Source organism: Amphiura filiformis, chromosome 17, assembly GCF_039555335.1.
Source record: "Amphiura filiformis chromosome 17, Afil_fr2py, whole genome shotgun sequence".
In the NCBI taxonomy this organism is placed as follows: domain Eukaryota; kingdom Metazoa; phylum Echinodermata; class Ophiuroidea; order Amphilepidida; family Amphiuridae; genus Amphiura; species Amphiura filiformis.
In genome coordinates, this window is record NC_092644.1 from 26766024 (window position 1) to 26788955 (window position 22932).

At 36.4% G+C, this 22932-nt stretch overlaps 1 protein-coding gene and 1 non-coding gene across 2 annotated transcripts in view; both read left to right on the forward strand.

The window, feature by feature from the left end:
* The window catches only part of LOC140137545 (patatin-like phospholipase domain-containing protein 7), a 76416-nt gene extending 68655 nt beyond the window's left edge, over positions 1-7761 (forward strand). The window contains 6 exon segments of the mRNA XM_072159256.1: positions 649-765; positions 1487-1635; positions 2838-2950; positions 3603-3756; positions 4048-4132; positions 4530-7761. Coding sequence (XP_072015357.1) covers positions 649-765; positions 1487-1635; positions 2838-2950; positions 3603-3756; positions 4048-4132; positions 4530-4726 — 815 coding nt within the window. The 3' untranslated portion in view covers positions 4727-7761.
* A 14746-nt stretch (positions 7762-22507) lies between these two features.
* Trnal-caa (transfer RNA leucine (anticodon CAA)) lies at positions 22508-22618 on the forward strand. The gene is made up of 2 exons: positions 22508-22545; positions 22573-22618. It is a non-coding gene; the product is annotated as a tRNA-Leu (tRNA).
* The last annotated feature ends 314 nt before the right edge of the window (positions 22619-22932 follow it).

Sequence of the window (22932 nt, forward strand, 5' to 3'; positions counted from 1 at the left end):
GTATTTGAAAAGGCATTTAAAAATGCCTTTTCATTTCCATGCACAGAATAGACAGACACACATTGAGTGACACACATGTACACATTCACAAATGCACCCCAAGCATGTGCTTACGCCCACACCCACAAACACTCATGTTTATTACCAATACTTGCATCTTTGAATTTAGTAAATTATGTTATTAGTTAGTTCATTCTGATATCAGTTTTCAAAGTGTAGATGTAACCTGTCAAATTGGTCCTCTGTGCTGAAATAAAGTCCATAATGTCCAGTTTACATATTCATCATAAAATAGCATATATTTTTTTACAAACTCGATACTTTTTGCTATTGGTTTTGACACAAAAGAAATATAATGTAAGAACTTGTACACGTAAACTATAAAAATATAGTGTCTCTGAAGTCAAAAAATCATCGCAACCAGAAGCCCGATGATTAATATAGTTATTTTATTTTGATGTTTGATGAAATTTAGTTTTATAGGTGCTTTGAAAAGGAGAGTTGTCACTTGGTAATTCCATAGGGGCGCATATTAAGTTGAGTACGATAACTTTCAACCCATTACTGTACATAGCTATTCCCTGATAACAACCAAAAACCCAGACCAATTCAAATTTTTTATTTGTGTATTTTTCATCTATCTTCCAGGTTCCCTATGGAGGTATGTGCGAGCCAGTATGTCCTTGTCTGGTTACCTACCACCTCTTTGTGATCCCAAAGATGGACATTTACTACTAGATGGTGGTTATGTCAATAACCTACCAGGTATGTGGCTGTTTTATATTACCATTAGGTCAGTTTGAGAGGTTTTTGTTGTTTGGGTTTCCTTCTTGCAGGATCGTTATGGAGATATGTACGGGCTAGTATGTCGATATCAGGGTATCTACCTCCAATGTGTGATCCCAGAGATGGGGCATTGCTGGTAGATGGAGCTTATGTTAATAACTTGCCAGGTAGGTGGCTGACAGACTGAAAAGACAGATGGGCAATATAAACATGCGGTTTGTATGAAGTTGATGTTTTAGGATCACCTTTGGCAGAAAAGTTATGTACCAAAATATCTTAAATAGAGGTACATAATGTACCATATATATATATTATATAAAACTGTCTCAGGGGAAACATGATATGAGAAATGGAACTGTCTTTCACTCAAAATGATAAGAAGTATTATATTAAAGGTGAGTGACCTGATAGCAACATCATCGTCCCACATTATCTCATTAAAATTGAGGTTTTGGCATCTGAAGAGTGCTCATATTTTTCTCATAACCCCAGTTAACTTGTAGGCCCAATATATGTTTCCTTTAAATGTAAGATAGAAAACACCATAGGAAAATCTTCAGACTATCTATCTTTAAGAGAAACCTATCTATAACTTCTCTCTCAAATTTTTAAAAAGCTTTATTATTTTCCAACCATTCATTCAGTGGTTAATTTGTTAATTTATTCATTTGCTAAGTGATTGATAACTGATTGATTTCAGCTGATGTAATGAAGGCCTATGGAGCCCAAACCATCATTGCAGTGGATGTTGGCAGTGACGACAATACACAACTCACAAACTATGGAGATGATTTGTCTGGATGGTGGTTACTATGGAAACGATGGAATCCATGGGCATCACCCATTAAGGTATGTAGGTAGCATCTTGCAAAGTTTGGTGGATGGTTTGCTGGATCTTTCAATCGACCATCTATGCTTGGACGATACATGTACTTATCATTCAGTAGACATGAATAACGACATTTCATTGGTTAATAGCCAAATAATATAATTTCGTATTGTTCAGCGTTCTTAAATTACCGTACAATATATAGCTGTATTATTCAGCTCTTAATCAGTACCGGCAATTAACGGGCCTGCATACTCACGTTGTATTGTACACTGTGCTGATCGCGTACGCGGTAGAGACGGCAATTACACACTACCTCGCGTTGCGTGCTAAGTTGCGTCGCGCGTTGGCAATGGCGCGCTGTATTACATGGCCTGGTGGTAGTTACATGACAGAAAACTGTAAAGCATGCATGGAAGAGTTTGGAGTAGGCCTATAACTTGATCATTTTATGATTGTGGTATTATTTATTTATTTATTTATTTATTTATTTATTTATTTGTGTTAAATTCATGTCCACTGAATGATAAATTTGTTACCCCCTGTCTGTTCACATGCAATACGAAAAAAAAATACGAGGTCGTATCACACTCAGCCTGCGGCCTCGTGTGATACGACCTCAAACCAGTGATATTTTTCGTATTGCATGAACAAACAGGGGATAACTAATATTATTATTTATTAAATATTAATTAATTGACTTGTTAATGGTGGAACCATAATTTTTGTATGTAATTTATTGACCAATTTTAGATCATGAATTCTGATTAAGTTGTCGATGTGCCATTTAGCATTATTTTTATCTCTCTGTATGTTACAACTTTTTCCAAGTGAGTCAAGTAGAAATTTAAGTTAATCTCAACTGTAGCAAAAGAAGTTAAGTGTTAGTGATGTAACTATACTCAGAATTGCAATTGAATTGAACACAGCTTTCAACAGCTGCATTTGACCCAATCACAATTGTATGTCACATATTTCAAACTACAACACGAATGCACAACCTTGGATACAATAATTAGAATACTAACCAATCACAAGTGAGTTGGCACGGTCTGATTTACTTTCGCGTCACGCACACACACAGGCGTTCATCACGCAGTGTGCGTGGACGGTCGTTCCACTGCTGTGCAGCTGCGATCATTCAATTGAAATTCCCAGTATAGAAGATGTGTGCTTTCTCTTTTTTAATGCCATAAATGTGTCTTCTATCTCCTTGTATTAGGTGCTAGATTTAAATGAAATCCAGAGTCGTCTTGCCTACGTGTCATGCTGCAAACAGCTGGAAGAAGTCAAGAATAGTAGCTACTGTGAATACATCAGACCTCCCATTGACAGGTAGGTAGAATGGGCCATTCCAGGCAAAATCCATATACCCCCTATGGAAGACATGACTTTAATCTTCCACACAGGGGGTATAGATTTCAAATGGAGTCGCCCATTCAGGTAACCCCATTTGAAATTCACACTCCCTGTATGGAAGATTAAGGTCATGTCTTCCACAGGGGGTATATGAATTTCAACTGGAATAGCCCATTACAGGAATCATCAAAGAGATTAGACCCAAAGAGTATCAACTCTGCCAAGTTTGTGTGTTGCTCATTGAGGGCAAAATAGTGTACACCTGAATAATTCATCATGCGCCCGGCAGACTTTGATTTAAAGTGAGTGCGTGTTTGGGTTCTGCCTGCATGTAATATATTATGTTTCCTGTTATCAGCCCAGATTTTGAAGAAAATATTCTTGACGTATTTGGCAACATCAAAAATTTAAATAAAGAAAAAACTCACACAAAAATCAGTTTAGGGTCGGAATGTAGACAAACAAACAATTACTGTTTCTTTTTCTCAAATCTTGAGGTGATTTTGGGAAGTCACATGTATAAAATGATATAGTGATACGTTTCAACCTAAATGAACAAGGAATAAAAAGTGAGTATTAGTAGTTATTTTTCTACATTCCTCATTACTATGCTATATATTAATTTCAGATATAAGACCCTGATGTTCCACAAGTATGCAGAGATCCGTGACATAGGCTACCATCATGGCATGACAGTATTCCAAGGATGGGACAGAGCAGGATATACAGGAGAAATATTGAGAGAAAAGGCAAATCATCTGTCCAGTCACAAAAAGACCCAGGTAAGGTGTGGGTGTCAGGCTGCATTATAAATAATGTGCATAGGTGTAAGGTCAGTCCATGCTGATGCAAATAAAACTCAAAGAGTTCATGGTCCGGCTTATAAAACTCAAACATCTGTGTCTACGGTAAGGTGCATAAAACTCAAAGTGTTTAACACTGTCCACATTTGCTGATATGTTACACGTATGTGTGTATGCAAGAAGTGTCGAATGATATGAAGGCATTAACATTACGATCTTCGCAATATGTGATGCTGATAGGAAATATCTTATTTGAATTTTTATTTTCAGGCTCAGAAGACACACCCTACTTTCACAGACCTTGCAGCTATGGTGTCACGTATAGGACAGACAAGAATGTCTATGTCAGACAAAGGTAAGTCCAAAGAGTCAGTCAGCAAGTGATAATACACTGACATGTTCATCTTTGTATATCATTTTTTAAAGTATGCTTTTTGAGATGTGATGCAAAAGGCCAGATAAATGGAGTGCAGTCAAGTATATTGATTAAAATCAACCACAAAGGTCAAATTACATGTGTAAAGCATAAAGTGATAAATACAGATTAGTGATTTTAAATTTACTGTGTGGAGGGGAAACATATCATTAATTGCCGATCTTTCAATTTGATTGATGAATGAATGGATCAGTTAATTAATTTATTGCTTTTAATCAATATTTTGAAATATATTGATTGATTGAACTGCATACAAATTGATCATTCAATATGATTGATTGATTGCTTGATCGATTAATTGGATTTTTCTCCCCAGATGATGATGACTATGGTGGCCTACGCCACTCCAACTCCAACGATTCCTTTGGCAATCAAAGTCAGAGTGAAGGGGAAGTGGAAATGATGGAATCAGACGATGAAACATCACCATCACCATCAGACGGATTGAGACAGAGAATTGTGTTCAAAACAGGAGACAGCATAGAAACTGGCGAGGAGGAGGAAGAAGAGTAAGCATGTGCAGTCTTAAATCACAAAGGAATAATCAGAGAACTTTTTAGGAAAGTTTCTGCATCATGAAGTAGAATCTTGTTTCAGGAAAAATATAGTATGGGACGAATATACCATCGAAGGAAAGGGAGAATACACAATAATGTATAGTTCATCTATTTGACAAAATAAAATTGACCATTTTGCGGGTAGAATGCAAATGATTTCCCATTATTAAGTGCCAAATATTAAGCATGGAAAACATGTCAGAGAAAAATACGTAAGTTATAAAATGGGTGCTATCAACATGTGCATGGGACTAGTTTAAGTGAACAGGTTGTTAACTTCAGATGTCTTGTTCAGTTTGCTCATAGCGGAACATCACCAGATTATTGAAAATCCGTATAATTAAATATTTTGGTAAAAGCTTTGGGAAAATATTAAAACAGAAAATGTTATAAACATTGCAAGCAGTCAATATGTATCAATAAATCAGCGCTTCTATGCTATTTGAAAATCTAGATTAATCCCCAAGTTTTGATCGGAGAGGCGCTTCACACATGAAAGACATATTTAACACAAACGAAATAGGGAGCTTCCTATCCATCTATGGTAATATTAGTCATGGCTTCAGGAAATGCATCCAAAGGGGGAAAACTTCAGATATTCTGATTGATAACCATTTTCAGGATTTCACTTGGCACTTAATATCTCTATTTGAACATAAGCTCACCCACATTATTGCAACATAACAATATGTAGCACTCAAAACTAATCTTGCATTTATTGAAACTCTGAAACGTGCTTGGGTGAGCGGGTCCAGGATTCTTGCAATTATTGTAATATCGTATCACTATCAGACAAATGTGTTATAGACTTCTTTATTAACAATGAGGAGAAATCAATCAACTGCCAAAACAAGAGATCAGAGAGTAATAATGTATTGGGCTATTACAGTTGAAATCCTTACACCCCCTGTGGAAGACATACCCTTAATCTTCCACACAGGGAGTGCGAGTTTCAAATGGGGTTACCTGAATGGGTGATTCCATTTGAAATTCACACCCCCTGTGTGGGTGATTAAGGTCATATCTTCAAATAGGGGGTGTGTGGATTTCAACTAGAATAGCTCATTGTTAATGTGATCAATGCAACTGTAACAAAAGTTAAGGGATGAAATCAAAACTCGACCGGCGGTTCCGTCTGGTTGCCATTGTTTAGAACAATAGCAATCGGACCTAACCAGCGGTCAACCGGCGGTCGAGTTTTGATTTCATCCCTAAGTGAAAATATAATGTATATTAATATGTATGATGTATATGTGTACAGTATAATGCCTTGACAATACATGTACATTACAGTTATAGGCGTGAACAATTTATGATTGAAATTCTGAAAAAGAAATTGTAGTGTGTGTGTGGTTTTTATAACAGCAGCTGTATCATACATAAATGTGACACACTGTAAAAGTGGAAATTTTCGAGTTTTTCATGTTCCAAGCTTCTACCGCGAAAATAACAACGCAAGAATAAATTCCTTTTGTGTATAGGGCAATGTAAGATTACTTGGAATCGCAAATTTAAAAACAAGGGAAACCGTTAAAAATTGGCAAAGTGTGAAAAATTAATAGTATGAAAATGACCACTTTTGCAGTAATCTGATCCACTCAGAACAAAGTCAGAAATTTTGAAAATCAAGTTTCTACCATATTGCTCAGTACCCAGGCTTACTGATGGTAAAATCACAAAATCCTTGACATACTTACTTGGTTGCAAATTATATGTCCATTTTCTAATGTTTGTAATGTTTGTGATTGTTTCTTGGGCAGTGGCGTAACTACCGGGGGCAGAGGGGGGCAACGTGCCCCGGGCGCCACCCTTAAGGGGGCACCAAATTGACCAATTCAGCATCGATTCTGTGCCCCTCCAAGTGATGAAAGTCAAAATTTTCAATTCCAATTGAAAGAACATTTTAAGACCGATATTCAACTTTTAGTAACCAAAATTAATTAATGGTAGGCCTTATTTGTCCAAAATTTCCCGCGCGCAATTGCTACACTATGGGGTGGGGGGTAGGGACGCCAATTTTGGTTCTTGCTCCGGGCGCTACCAACCCTAGTTACGCCACTGTTCTTGGGGGGTTTTTTGCCCCTGATGTTTGCCTCCATTTTCATTTTGAATATTGCTGACTTTGGTCTGATTGGATCAGATCATTTAAGCTTGTGATCATTCATTTTTCACTCTTATAAGGGCTTTTTGTGATCCACAGCATCATCCTCCCACTTTTCTTACAATTGGAAACCTCTAGCTACATAATGTTTATGTACACAAAATTTCTTACAGATTAATTCATTTAGCAATGCTGGATATATGGAGCAGTGTAATACAGATAATCATGCATAATTTGCAAAAGCAAAATTAGAATCAACTGAAATTTTGAGAATAAGCTTTTTTTATTGATATCTACTGTAAAGCGTCATAAAAGGATGCTAGGATCACAAAATACTCCTTTAAGTATATATAATATTGTACCTGCCAGATTAATTGTTTTATCAGTTTTCATGAATATGCACTTACTGTCCTCTGTACATGTATACAATACAATTATAATCAGGAATGAGGAACGTGACTGTTTCCAAACCTTGGCCAGTGTAGTTTCATTTAATTTTGTAGAAATTATCAACATAATGACTACGCTTTAACATTTGTGCCATAGTTATCTTTAATTGACTAGTACCTTGATATATTTTAGAGATTTTCAGTGCGCATCTTATTTCAAATTTTTGTTTATCGTGCAACTCAGGAATTATAAATTAAAGGTGCATAATTACAGGCGTGGGGCGGAGGTGGTGGAAAAATAAAAATTAAATTTAAATTTAACAATTATGTATGGCACAGCTTTGAGGCCACCCCCTGCACCCACCTCATATATAAGTGTCTGTTATAAAATTACTGTTTTATTGATTAATGTGTCATTATCATCTGTAAAGTGTGCTGAGGCTTGTTGATCAACGTCTAAGCGTTGTGCCTGTGCGTAGCGCACTATAAATCACTGCGCTTTTTTTTCCTTTTTTTTTTTTTAATCTCAGGATATCATTTTGGCCTGAAATGACTGACAAGGTTACAGATTATTCTGGAAAAAAAATTGGGTCCCATAATATTCTGTAAAAAGTTTTCAAGTATTCTGTCTTACATGGCAGAAACCATATTCTTCAGTCTGTTTCTATTTTGAAACTTCTGCTCACCTTTCCTGGATGAAATATAGCTAGGCAGTCTGAAAGAAGGAAGATGTTCAGTTCAATGAGTAACTTTGTCATACCAGACTTTTTTTATTTGTCAAACATATAGCAATCCACATTTTTGATATAGTTCCGCAATCCAAATTCTGGTAGTGGTTATTCAAAATTAATAAATATGGCAATAATAAAAATGATCAAATTTGGCCAAAAATGTGTAATCTGGGCCTTACTTAAATATATATAGATATAGATATATATAATACACTCCGTTTTCATACTGATAGTGAGGTGACTACTGCAAGATAATAGATATGGCAGTTATATGATAAAGTAAAGCAAATATTGAAATAAACAAACTCAAAAAACATGTGTTATAATAGTCCCCTTATGTGATATCAACCATTGACTAAAAATCATTAGTCCAAATTCAGCAAATTACAGCTGTGTAATTTATTATAATTATTATGTAAAGAATGGATAATATACTGAAATGTATTGTAAATGGATTTATTTGAATTAATCAAGGAGTTTATATTTTATTTGTGTATATTTTTATTTGTTGTGGTATGTGTTATTATTTTTTTAGATAAGTTTGAAAGTTAGGTCGATGCAGTTTGCCATAATTTTCTGCTGTGTTCAGCAATTAGACCTGTGAAACTTGATTGTGAGTTTCCTGCTGCATGCACGTCATATTTTATATGCTCTATCAAAAAGTCATTTTGCATAAATAGTTTTGTCTTTTTCTACGTTTGATAATCTCTTGTGCAAACATTGCAGAGAGGTCAATATACTAAATAAGCTCTAGTATATCGACCTGTCATGTCCTTTCCTTCAATCTTATGTTGGTTTCCATTAAAAAGCCTGATATGTGACACGATCAAAGGAAATGAGTCGGATGTTGCTAATATTGATTTTGAGATATTGGCAAAAAAAGTCTTTAAATTCTTTTTTTTTTATTATTGTTTTCAGCGACTGATCAATTGAACTTCACAAAGAAAAATCAAATCAAGACAGGGTTTTCAGTTTCTGAAAGCTCTGAATGTCCTCTTTAGAAAAATCTGTAAAACTCAGTTTCGACAAGGGTTGACATGTGACTCATTCCCCTTGATCATGTCACATTTGTGCTAAATAATTAATGTTCAAAGAACAATGAATAATAAAATAGTTACCTCATTCTTCAGAATCTTGGGAAACTCACCATCAACTTTCAAGGGCATTAGAATTGCTCACTGACTATTCAGAATGTGTGATGCGATCAAGCAAAATCAGTCGGAACTCGGAAATATTAAATTTTCAGTTCCTTATAGGATAGTAAAAAGCATTTGCAAAGCTGCATTTTGCAGAAAACCCCATTGAAATTGAAAAATCAGTTCTAAAGATATGAGCAATTAAAGAGTTTCCAAAACAACAGGAAACAAAAGGAAATATACCCTTTGTTTGTCTATATCTCAAAATCAATATTTCCGAGTTCCGACTGATTTTGCTTGATCGCATCACATTTAACAGTATGTGATCTTATTTTATTGATTGTGGAATTGGAGATGTGCTTCAATGTGTTATAAGACAATACGCACAGAAATTAAGCCAATGGAGCTTTTATATATTCCCAGTTCAGTTTGCAATTCAAAACTAGTCCAATGGCGAACCCGCTACAAACTTAACTAACTGTTGCAGTTACATATTTTTCTGCAACTTACATCAAAGAAAGAGGACATTCCTAGCTTTAAATAAATTTCTATTTGTAGTCAACTTTAGAGAAAAAGTAAAATAACCACATACCAAATTTTTTATATTATGTTTTGATGGATCCAAGTGTGTGAAAATATTGGATCCAAAACATACTAATGATAAAATTGGATGCTTTACGCCCAATATTTATTGGTCTCACTATGAGTTTTAAAATATTGGACTCGACTATGTTTCAACCAATGCTCAACCAATAAATATGGGCTCAACCAATCCAATATTATATCAAAAATGGAATACACGGTGTTGTGTAATCCAGTTTATCTCCATATTGCACAAGCAAATTGTGCTGCAGGTTGTACCCAAAAAAAAGGTGTTATACCAAATTTCATTGACATTAGTCATCAACGTCTGAAGACAAAATTAAATAATGCACATTTGTACTAGGATTACTATGCAGTGTGTAGGGGTGTGTTTGTAAATGCCTCCAAACGAGGACCTACATATGGATACACACCATAAAACAAGGACACACCTCCACTCCTCGGTTTGAAACTATGACCAGGATGACGTAAATGATGCAAATATGCATATAAGATAGGTCCCCCATAGGGGGTATAGGACGGGTCTCAGTTGGATAGTAAGTTGTCTGGTGTGTCTGTGTGAGGTCCACGGTGTGTCGATTAAAAACGGGTGTGCGAGTCCTCGGTTAGGTCCTCCTTAAGTCGAGGTCCTCGTTTGAACGTATTAACAAACGTGTGTGTGGGGGGGATTCGTTGACTGGGTGGGAGTATTGTTGTACTAAGATTGTTGCTGCTGTGCAGTGGGGATGTGTTTGGGTGTGTATTACAACCAATCCAAATGCAGCAATCCAAGGACATGACAGTGAATTTACTCAAAGACATTCTTCTTGTTTGAAGTGTTTTTGAAAACAATTCAAATTAAACTAATTAATTGAGTTTATTTTATCTGATGAAATTCAGCAAACTGACTTGCAGCTTTAATAACTTGCAGTGTATTTAAACTCTTAATCCTAACCTAATCCTAACCCTAAACATTAATCCCAATGTTAATCCTAACCCATAAAGCACATGACAGTCCTAATCCCACGCACATACCTACGGATATAAACTAGGTCTTGCTGTAGTTTATTTGACAAATTTTTAATTCCAAAATGCCTTACAATGCAATATGAATGTATCGTGTTGGGTTTGTATACTGTTGAATTTAAGGCAGTGATTTGTGAAAACTGTTGCCACGCATCATTGTATTTTTGCATACGAGATATATTCAGCGTTCGAAATAAGCCCTATCGTAGTGCAATTTGCACCCCACAATTTGCCTTTTGCGATACAAGTTTAAAAGTGTGGTGCAAAATTGCGATACCACATTGTGCTGACTTTATGTGTTGATTGTCCGAGACTGCACTTCAAATTGCTCTGCATCAGATAAAATTGCACCACAACTTTCAAAATGGGGTGCAAAAGTGCACCCAAAAGGTTAAAAAAAATAATTTGAAGACTGATCATATTCCTGTTTGGACAGTCTGAGCTGTAATAGCGGAAGGTGTAATGTTGGGAATTTGGCAACACTAAAATACCTCCTTGCATGCTTTTTGTTGAACCAATAATTTAACTGCCATCAATGGTATAAGAAGAGAGAGCATACTCTCTGAATAATATTTCAGGTAAAATTGGGAAAGGAAAAATTGAAATTTCTGGTAAACCGGCCATTTTGGGGCAATCTTCCTCTTCTAGTCAAGAACATCAAGCCTGTCCGCTATGCATTAAGACTTTGGTTCATTGCAAATGATTTCACAAAAGTTGTTTAAATTCTTGTGTATGTGAAACCAAATGATGGTATTTTAGTTTTGAGTTACATGGCTCATATGAATATGTACAGTGTGTATGGCATTAATATAAATAAAATCAGTAAAATTATATACAAATCAAAGTGTGTTGTCTCTTATTTGTAAAGTAGTTATTTTTGAAAGAAATTGGATGTGTCAGTTTGTGTTTTTATTGGGGGGGGGGCAGGGGTTGTTGCAACATTTTTCTAATTTTCTTTATTATTTCATTTTGTTTGTCTCAAATTTTTTTTTTCATTTCGTTTGTTCTTTTTCCAACATTTTCCATATAACATCAGCATACCATAGCAGTTCAATTCAATTTTATTTCATCATAACACATTTTTAGCTAGTATCAATAAACAAAATGCAATACATAATAATTATACAAAATAAGACAGTAAGTCCCCATAGAACGCCACATTAAACGGTCAAAATTGCCACCGGGGGTTACTTTACCTCAGAACCCCTTCCTGACATTAATTTTATATTTCAGTATTTTGGGTAAAGAATAACAAAATTAAAATTTGACCAAAATCATACATTATAGCTTTAATGCTGAAAACCCAGGACGTGTAAATCCTTGAGCTACACCAATTCACCCTTTTTCCTTGGGTTTTCATCATTATGTAAACCTATACAATTGATGACACATTTAACTCTGGGTTGGCACTCAAAAAAATAGATTTGCATGTACCACTTTAAAAGTCATAATGGTCTATCGAAGGAAAAGATCTGACAAATAGGGGCAATTCATGTGAACATGATCACAATTGGGGTTCTCTGTTAGTGACAAAAAGGGATATCAAGGTCATTTTGTAATTCATAGCATTATCACCCACCAAAGGAAAATTTTCTGGGAAAAGGATCTTTCGGTGGGAGAAAAGAGCAACAAGTTTTGAAAGGAGACGATTTTTTAAGGTGGCACGCAGGATCACTCAAAAGTGGGAAATTTTAGACATTGTTTTGTTTTTTATGATGTTAAGTATATTATAATGATGATTAGTACCTTAAAATATCATATTTTATAATTTATAATAGAATATTTTGGTCAAAATTGAAAAAGTAAAAAAAAAAGTCAATTAATTTTGGATACTTATAATTTACTTGAGTAAGTTGTAATGGTGGACCAAAAAATGGCATGGAAAATCAAATTTGGCGCTTTTCTCAAAAACTGCTAATTTTTTGCAGTTGGATTCGTTGTATCATTTGCTTTCTGAAAATGTCAGGGAAAAGTGTATACCCGGGGTACTTTTATGTACTTATCACCGGGACTTATCTTCACTACTTTTAAAGATACAAAACAATGTCTAGAATTCCCCACTTTTAGCAAGTTTAAGTAGGGGATCGTCTTCTTTGATAAGTGTGTGTTTCAGGAACTAAAGAGAGCTAGGGACAGGGTGGCACATAATTGCAAACCAATATTGAGTGCCCACCCCCCCGGACTCTCAACTTCAATTAGCCTACCAGAAATGTCGGGAATAAACCTTTAATTGTTGTTGTTGTTGATAACAAGAGGCTACTAGAATCACAAAATATTCCTTTCAAGGGAAAAGTCTCGGTAGGAACTTGACTTTTATTTAGAAAGTAGGCCTACGTAGCAAGTTTTAAATGGAAGATTCATCTTTTAGGGGCTTCATAGGAAAGGAGTCTTCAGAAAGAGACATTAAAGTAGCCTAATCGGGTAGTTTTGAGAAAAAAAGCGTTCAAGTCCAAATTTGTCAAATTTACAATACAAATTGGCTAAAATAAGAGAATTTGACAGTTTGCTATTATTTTATGACATTTTGATGACTTTTATTATAACAAAAAACAAAAGGTTGTAATTTGGGTAGCCATGCCGTTGGGGGGTGGGTCATTGGGTATGACTTTAAAAAAAGGGGGCCTATCCGTTATTTATCAGGGCATAATGGTCAAAAGTTAATTTCAAGGGGACAAAAATTCAAGTTCGTAATTTTGGGTCATACTGGGGGAGGGGGCAACTGGGGAAAGATTTAGGCTGACTTGGGTTTCCCCCGTGCCCCCCCCCCTCCCCCGTGGCGCCACCAGTGGGGGAATTATCTGGAAGACAGTCCTAGCATTTAGAAAACATGACCCCTATTTAGCACGTAAAGTCTCTGGAAAGCTTTTTTGTGGTATGCCCGAGCAGACAAAAACGACAACTAACGGAAATTAAATTTGAGCTATTTGCGGTTGATAGCAAAATCACACGAATCCGACAAACACCAAAATGACATAAAACAGATAGAGAAAAATAAAAGCTTTATTTCAAAGTTCAGCGTCATACGGTATTCGGTTCTTGAGATATTTCAATTTTAACATTAGGCCTACCCATGTAAATCAATGCAGGAGCTCTATAGACACCGGCACCAGAATCGAGCAAATTACGGCATGTCTCGTCACATTTTCTGTTAGTATAAAAATCGGCACTAGGCAGAATGCAAAGCTAAAAAAGAAATGTTAAAATGACGAAGCTGACCAAAATTGCTATCTTCAGAAGATAGCAAGCAAAAAAAAATAATAATAATAAAATAATATTAAAGAAATAAAAAAGCAAACAAAAAAAACATTGCCTAGCACGCGTTGTAGATGATGATTCAGTACGGCGCGAAATGGCAAAACTGCATTTAACGGGGGTGCGCGCTCAGAGAAAAATCGGCATTAGGCCGACTGCAGAGCTATTAAGAAATGTAAAAATTACAAAACTGGCCAAAATTTAAAACGGCTTATAAAGCAGACATTATCATCTGCCTGTTTCTCTATTTTTACCTCCCCCCTTTTTTTAAAAAATAGCGCGGCATATAGGCGGAATGCCAATTTTTTAATTCGGGCTGAGTAACCGTGCGCGTTTTAGGATGTTTTCGCTACATCTACTGAAGATAGCATTTAGAATCTCATCCCGAGTCATTGCATATTTCTACTCTAGAAGTAATGTTCAAATTTTTACTTCATCATGTAGCGGTGAGTTTTTTCTTTCTAATACATCAGTCCTGATCAGAAAGTTTAAAGCGATATTACAGACTCATCACTTTCCGCATCTGCATGTTTCTCTATTTTTCCCTCTTTTTCCCCACTTTTTTTTTAAAATAGCGCGGCATATAGGCTGAATGCCGATTTGTTTTATTCGCGCAGAGTAACCGTGCGCATTTTAAGATTATTTTCGCTATATCTACTGAAGACAGGCCTAGCATTTAGAATCTGATATAGTCCCAAATTAACGCCTATAATAGTCCCAAATTAAACCAAAACAAAATGTCGCAACATTTGAAATTTTAATTTGATTCTCAGTAGATATAGCACCAGTAGGCCTAATTCGATTCGAAAATATATATCTCGCGCAGGGGACAATGAAAACATAGGCCTGCATTTTATTTCAGCTATTATACTACAAGTAGGCCTATTCAGTAGGTAGAACAAAAAAACACATGTAATTAAAATTATAAACCCAAACAAAATGTAGCAACATTTGAAATTTTAATTTGATCTTCAGAAGATAGCACACCAGTAACAGGATTCTATAAAATATCTTTGTTCATATTCCACTAAATCCGCCTGTAAAGCGGTTTCCGGGTTCCGGTAAAAGTTTATCACGCCTATAGTCCCAAACTTTGCATTAAAATTCGGGAAAATCGGTACAATATTAACAATTTTAGTGTTGAAAATCGTGTTTTACTAGAACTTGTGAATGTGATCTCTACAAATTTGAAAAGAAAATGCGAAAATTTGAGTGATATTTAGGATTATGTGCGCATAAACAAACGAGGTCAGAACGCGGTTAGCAGTCGGATGTAAACACGGGAAATGCGGCCTTTTTATATAGCACTAATTTTCTCAAAAATTAGTCGGACCTAAAATGTGTAGTCATTTTCAGAAATGTTATGCAGAATTTTGTTCTAGTTAAGATGATATATATATTTAAAAGTTGGACGTAACTCGACTTATGGCCAAAACGTGACCCCTATTTAGCACGTAAAAGGCCCCATGACACAAGGGAAAAAGCGGTAAAACGAGCAAAATCGCTCAAAAACGCTAAGATCGCCAAAATTTTCCACAATTTCTGTTAAGTAAGCTTATAATGTGAAAAAGAGGAGAGATTCTGCAAATAATGTGCAAATAATGTGAAATAATGTGCGATTTACCGCTTTTTCCCTTGTGACATGGGGGCTTCTTACTTGCAGATGATTTTACATGCAGAACTCAAACAGGTGATTAAACCATTGGGCTATTCCAGTTAAAATCCATACACCCCTATGGAAGACATGCCCTTAATCTTCCACACAGGGAGTGTGAATTTCAAATGAAGTTACCTGTATCAGTGTATTTCACTGTATCAGCTACACATTGATACATGTACAGTACACAGCCAGCCTGTGGAGCAAAATATCGATTTCAATTTTTTTTGCGGCTTTTTTTTTTTTTTTTTTTTATCTCGAAAGCCCTAAGTAATATGCGGGTTCTCGTTGCGAAACTTTGATCCGGAACCAATTCTAATTTTTTGACGCCAGAGGAAAAAAGCACTTGGAATTCCAGAAAAATGCATTTGAAGTTTTAATTTTACATGGAACCCTATGCAAAATATACAAGTTGGAGTCCAAATTGAGCTATATGCTACACATTGGCTGCCTTAAGATTCCAGTGGTTAAAAATATGAGTGATTTTGAACGTTTCAAATTTTCAGCCCCCCCACCTACCCCCCCCTGCAGATTTTTTTTTTTTTTTTAAAGGCGAGTGATTTCAAATGTAAAATCATGATCTGGAACAGACTTAAATATTGAAATCCTTCAAATCCTACAAAAGAAGAAATGCTGGGCTATTCCATTTGAATTCCATACTCCCCACCCGGCAAGACATCTTCCACACAGGGAGTGTGAATATCAAATGGAGTTGCCTGAATGGGTGACCATATTTGATATCTACACTCCTGTGTGCAAGATTGACGTCATGACCTCCATCTAGAGGGTGTAAGGATTTTAACTGGAACAGCCCATTAAGCATTGGCTGCATTTAACACATCGGACATACAAGGTAGGCTGGTAAATCACTGAGTGTAAGCACATTGTGTACTTTGGAACCTGTGGAGCAAATTTGATTTAAATTTCCGCTTCTTTCAAAGCCCTAAGTAATATGCTGCGTTCTCGTTCTGTAAACTTTGATCCGAATCAATTCTAATTTTTTGACGCCAGAGGAAAAAAGCACTTGAAATTCTGGAAAAAGCCATTTAAAGTTTGAATTCTCCCATTGAACCCTGTGGTAAAGCCACATTTTGGAATTCAAATTGGGCAATATTCTATATATTGACTGCCTTAAAATTGCAGGGGTTGAAAGTATGGGCAATTTCAAACATTTTATTTTTTTTGTTTCCCCCCCAACGCATTTTTTTCCCCTTCAAAAAATTTGGTGTATGGCGGGTGATACAGGCCCCATGACACAAGGGAAAAAGCGGTAAAACGAGCAAAATCGCTCAAAAACGCTAAGATCGCCAAAATTTTCCACAATTTCTGTTAAGTAAGCTTATAATGTGAAAAAAGAGGAGAGATTCTGCAAATAATGTGCAAATAATGTGAAATAATGTGCGATTTACCGCTTTTTCCCTTGTGACATGGGGGGCTTCTTACTTGCAGATGATTTTACATGCAGAACTCAAACAGGTGATTAAACCATTGGGCTATTCCAGTTAAAATCCATACACCCCTATGGAAGACATGCCCTTAATCTTCCACACAGGAGTGTGAATTTCAAATGAAGTTACCTGAATAGGCGATTCCATTTGATATCTACACCCTGTGTGCGCGATTGAGGTCATGACCTCCATCTAGGGGGTGTATGCATGTCAAATGGAATAGCCCATTGGCTGCAAGAGTGTGGCAGTCAAATTTCACTGTATCAGCTACACATTGATACATGTACAGTACACAGCCAGCCTGTGGAGCAAAATATCGATTTCAATTTTTGCGGCTTTTTTTTTTTTTTTTTTTTTCTCGAAAGCCCTAAGTAATATGCGCGTTCTCGTTGCGAAACTTTGATCCGGAACCAATTCTAATTTTTTGACGCCAGAGGAAAAAAGCACTTGGAAAAAAAAAAAAAATGCATTTGAAGTTTTAATTTTACATGGAACCCTATGCAAAATATACGAGTTGGAGTCCAAGTTGAGCTATATGCTACACATTGGCTGCCTTAAGATTCCAGTGGTTAAAAATATGAGTGATTTTGAACGTTTCAAATTTTCAGCCCCCCCCACCTACCCCCCTGCAGATTTTTTTTTTTTTTTTTTAAGGCGAGTGATTTCAAATGTAAAATCATGATCTGGAACAGACTTAAATATTGAAATCCTTCAAATCCTACAAAAGAAGAAATGCTGGGCTATTCCATTTGAATTCCATACTCCCCACCCGGCAAGACATCTTCCACACAGGGAGTGTGAATATCAAATGGAGTTGCCTGAATGGGTGACCATATTTGATATCTACACTCCTGTGTGCAAGATTGACGTCATGACCTCCATCTATATGGATGGCGGAAACCTTCAAAATACGCCTAAGAATACGCCTAAGAATACGCCTAACCTTAGACGTCTAAGATGCAATCTTAGACGTCTAAGATGCATTCTTAGGCGTCTAAGATGCAATCTTAGGCGTCTAAGAAATTCGCGGTAGACTTAAATCAACGAATCACAGGACCAGAAATCCCAAACAACCAATCATCTTAGGCGTATTCAATTATTGACCAATGAAATCTTAGACGCCTAAGATTTTACACGCCTAAGAATTCTTACACGTCTAAGATTGATATTTTAGTGATGGACGGTATCACCAATGTGATTTTCTCTGAGGACTTGCAGCAAAATTGATTAATTGGTTTGATTTTATTTTCGTTGGTTTGGTGTGCTGTTTTGTTGTGGCTAGTAGTAGTCAGGTATTAATGTTGATGAGCATGATGACGACGACGATGATGATATGATGATGATGATGATGATGATGATGATGATGATGATGATGATGATGATGATGATGATGATGATGATGATTATGATGATGATGATGATGATGAAAATTAATACACAAACAACAAAGAGGAACAAACATGCCTAGCATATATTTATATACCTCCATGATTCTATTTTTAACATTGAAAATTTGACCTCTTGTCTTCTTGCACTTTGCAGACTGAAATTATGCATATCTGATCTCTTCAATTATAAAAGACGATTTGGCCTTGGCCCGGGGCCTTGGTGACAATATGTCACACGCTGTTCGAATTATAAAGACATAGTTGGTTGACCTTACAATGTGTGTGCAGTAATAACTCGACCTCTGAACGTATTGGATATAAACGCATCATACCCTACACCGTCAGGTTAACTTTCTTGTTGAATGTAGGTATCGAGGTCTCTTAACTGTGTATTTTGGCTCAGTCATAGCATACGTGTTAAGAAAAAACATACATGAAAAGTGAGCAGGGTGACACCATAGACACGTGCTCTTTGTTTAAACATTACAAGTAACATGAGTGGCAAACATTAATGTTTCATATTAGCTTGTAACCCTCCTCCCAATCAATGTTGGAGCCAATACTAGTCCGTTCCTATCTCAGTATCAAAACAACATTGACTGGGTAGGTCGGGGGGGGGGGGAGGTGAAAATTTCATACTAAATTTAATCCCTCATCACTGCCATCATCATCACCACCACGACTCTAATAATCATCTGACATCATTGGTATTATCCATCATCATCATCATCATCAACAACAACAACAACAACAACAACAACAACACCATCATCATCATCATCATTATCATCATCATTTACACTATAGCCACACAAATAGAAATCTTACATTAACTGCAAGTCATCAGAAAAACAAAATATTTAAAACAAATTTAGGTTTTATCAGTTTGCAACAACAACATCAACTGCTAGATTATGTTCAAATACATTGTTCCGCCTGAATTGTCAAAAAGTGGCTGAAAAGAACAAAACAATGGGCCATTGTGCCGAAAGGTGGGAGAACATGTACCCTATCCCCCTCCCACCCCATCACCCCTTTCTCTTTGGGATTGACGCGGGTGGCTATGGAGAGAAAAGGAGTTTATATTAAAAACACACCATGCACCACCCAGCCATTGTTCGAAATATTCTCTAACGCACAGCGTCCGTTGTACGTTTTTATCAAATTTGCGATACCGTCCATCACTTGTCACGGTCAAATGGTCAATCTTAGACGTGTAAGAATTCTTAGGCGTGTAAAATCTTAGGCGTCTAAGATTTCATTGGTCAATAATTGAATACACCTAAGACGATTGGTTGTTTGGGATTTCTAGTCCTGTGATTTGTTGATTTAAGTCTACCGCGAATTTCTTAGACGCCTAAAATTGCATCTTAGACGCCTAAGAATGCATCTTAGACGTCTAAGATTGCATCTTAGACGTCTAAGGTTAGGCGTATTCTTAGGCGTATTCTTAGGCGTATTTTGAAGGTTTCCGCCATCCATACATCTAGAGGGTGTAAGGATTTTAACTGGAACAGCCCATTAAGCATTGGCTGCATTTAACACATCGGACATACAAGGTAGGCTGGTAAATCACTGAGTGTAAGCACATTGTGTACTTTGGAACCTGTGGAGCAAATTTGATTTAAATTTCCCGCTTCTTTCGAAAGCCCTAAGTAATATGCGCGTTCTCGTTGCGAAACTTTGATCCGGAATCAATTCTAATTTTTTGACGCCAGAGGAAAAAAGCACTTGAAATTCTGGAAAAAGCCATTTAAAGTTTGAATTCTCCCATTGAACCCTGTGGTAAAGCCACATTTTGGAATTCAAATTGGGCAATATTCTATATATTGACTGCCTTAAAATTGCAGGGGTTGAAAGTATGGGCAATTTCAAACATTTTATTTTTTACCCCCCCCAAACACCCCCCAAATGCATTTTTTTCCCTTCAAAAATTTGTTATATGGCGGGTGATACAGGCCCCATGACACAAGGGAAAAAGCGGTAAAACGAGCAAAATCGCTCAAAAACGCTAAGATCGCCAAAATTTTCCACAATTTCTGTTAAGCTTATAATGTGAAAAAAGAGGAGAGATTCTACAAATAATGTGCAAATAATGTGAAATAATGTGCGATTTACCGCTTTTTCCCTTGTGACATGGGGGCTCGTAAAGTCTCTGGAAAGCTTTTTTGTGGTATGCCCGAGCAGAAAAACGACAAGCAACGGGCATTTAAATTTGAGCTATTTGCAGTTGATAGCAAAATCACACGAATCCGACAAACACCAAAATGACATAAAACAGATAGAGAAATGTAAAAGCTTTATTTCAAAGTTTGTTTCAGCGTCATACGGTATTCGGTTCTTGGGATATTTCAATTTTAACATTACCCATGTAAATCAATGCAGGAGCTCTATAGACACCGGCACCAGAATCGAGCAAATTACGGCATGTCTCGTCCCGGGGTAGGCGTCACATTTTCTGTTAGTATAAAAATCGGCACTAGGCCGAATGCAAAGCTAAAAAAGAAATGTTAAAATGACGAAGCTGACCAAAATTGCTATCTTCAGAAGATAGCAAGCAAAAAATAATAATAATAAAATAATATTTAAAAAACAAAAACGAAAACAAAAAAACAAAAAAAACATTTCCTAGCACGCGTTGTAGATGATGATTCAGTACGGCGCGAAATGGCAAAACTGCATTTAACGGGGTTGCGCGCTCAGAGAAAATCGGCATTAGGCCGACTGCAGAGCTTATCAAGAAATGTAAAAATGACAAAGCTGACCCAAATTTAAAACGGCTTATAAAGCAGAGATTATCATCTGCCTGTTTCTCTATTTTTACCTCCCCCCTTTAAAAAAAAATAGCGCGGCACAGGCCTAGACCTATAGGCCGAATGCCGATTTTTTTAAAATTCGGGCAGAGTAACCGTGCGCGTTTTAGGATGTTTTCGCTATATCTACTGAAGATAGCATTTAGAATCTCATCCCGAGTCATTGCATATTTCTACTCTAGAAGTAATGTTTTACATTATTTTCTCTAAATTTTACTTCATCATGTAGCGGTGAGTTTTTTCTTTCTAATACATCAGTCCTGATCAGAAAGTTTAAAGCGATATTTATATAATGCTGTATTTTCTACTATAAAGTCACCATGCACCAGCTAGATATCACACAGCTCTTCTAATGTTATGCACTGACCGTGTATTACTCGAGAACTCTAGCCAAGAATTTGCTCACCGATAGCTTCACATTCTAGGCTAAAGACCTTTGCATTCAAAATCTAGTCGGATTCGCTGAAGCATGACACCGTGTAAAGCAATGGAAGGTCAGAAGTAAACACAGCCGATCACGACAGGCGATTGCATCAAAAATGTTGCTAAAATTACACTTCAGCAAAATTTTAGACTGTCCAAAATACGCAAATCTTGCTCAAAAGATACAGTTGACTCATCGAAATAACTTTCATTCAAATTTCAACATTAACAGAATAAATAACCTCCGGTGTAAAAAATTGCACCGCTGTCCGACCGAAAACCATAGTAAAGTACTCTAGCATCGAATACTATCGTGTGCAAATTCGAAGCTAGAGTTCTCGAGCAAACCGTGTAGTATAAACACAGACTGTGTAGAGGCTAGACTCGATGTGCTTGGAAAAATCTGTGTACTCTGGTGTATCGAGGTGGAAACTGTGCGTAGATGCATTTATAAGAGAATCGTTTTATAGCCAAAACTTTTCCTAATTATGGTTCGCCGCCTTTGAAAAACAGCAGAACGAACGGTAGAAAAATAACGGTATTATTATTGAAACGGTTGATGTGGGAGGAATATCAATATATTGTACAATTAGTGCAAAAGTATTACAAAATTGTTTGCGTAAACAATTGAATAAAGTATTTTTCTGTCGCATTTAAAATGCGCTGATTTGTTCCAAGCATATATAATAACATTTCTTTTTAGTTTTAATGATGAACTATCTGGAAATTAATTTTTTGTTCGAGATTTACGGTTAGTTTACATTCGAAGTTGATGTTGATGCTGACATCGTGTTAGGATGGCCGAGTGGTCTAAGGCGCCAGACGCAAGGACATGGTTATGTGCTGTAAATGGGGCTTCTGGTCTCCGAATGGAGGCGTGGGTTCGAATCCCACTTCTGACACACTTTTTTGTGCTTTCATTATCATTAACGACAAGTACCGCAAAAGATTAACACGGTCCATGCATTTTCATCATATCTCTCATGGGACAAACAAACAAATACTTATCTTAAAGATATGCATGGAACCTACGGAGATGTTATAAATGTTTTTAATAAAGCATGTACTTTTTTAATCAAAATGATTCCACTTCTGACACTATTTTAGCCTTTATTTTTTCCCTTTCCCTTTTTCCAACACCCTTATCAGCAGTAGAAAGATACATCATACCCTTATCTGCATAGCATAGAGCCTAGCTACTTCATCAATAGCCTTA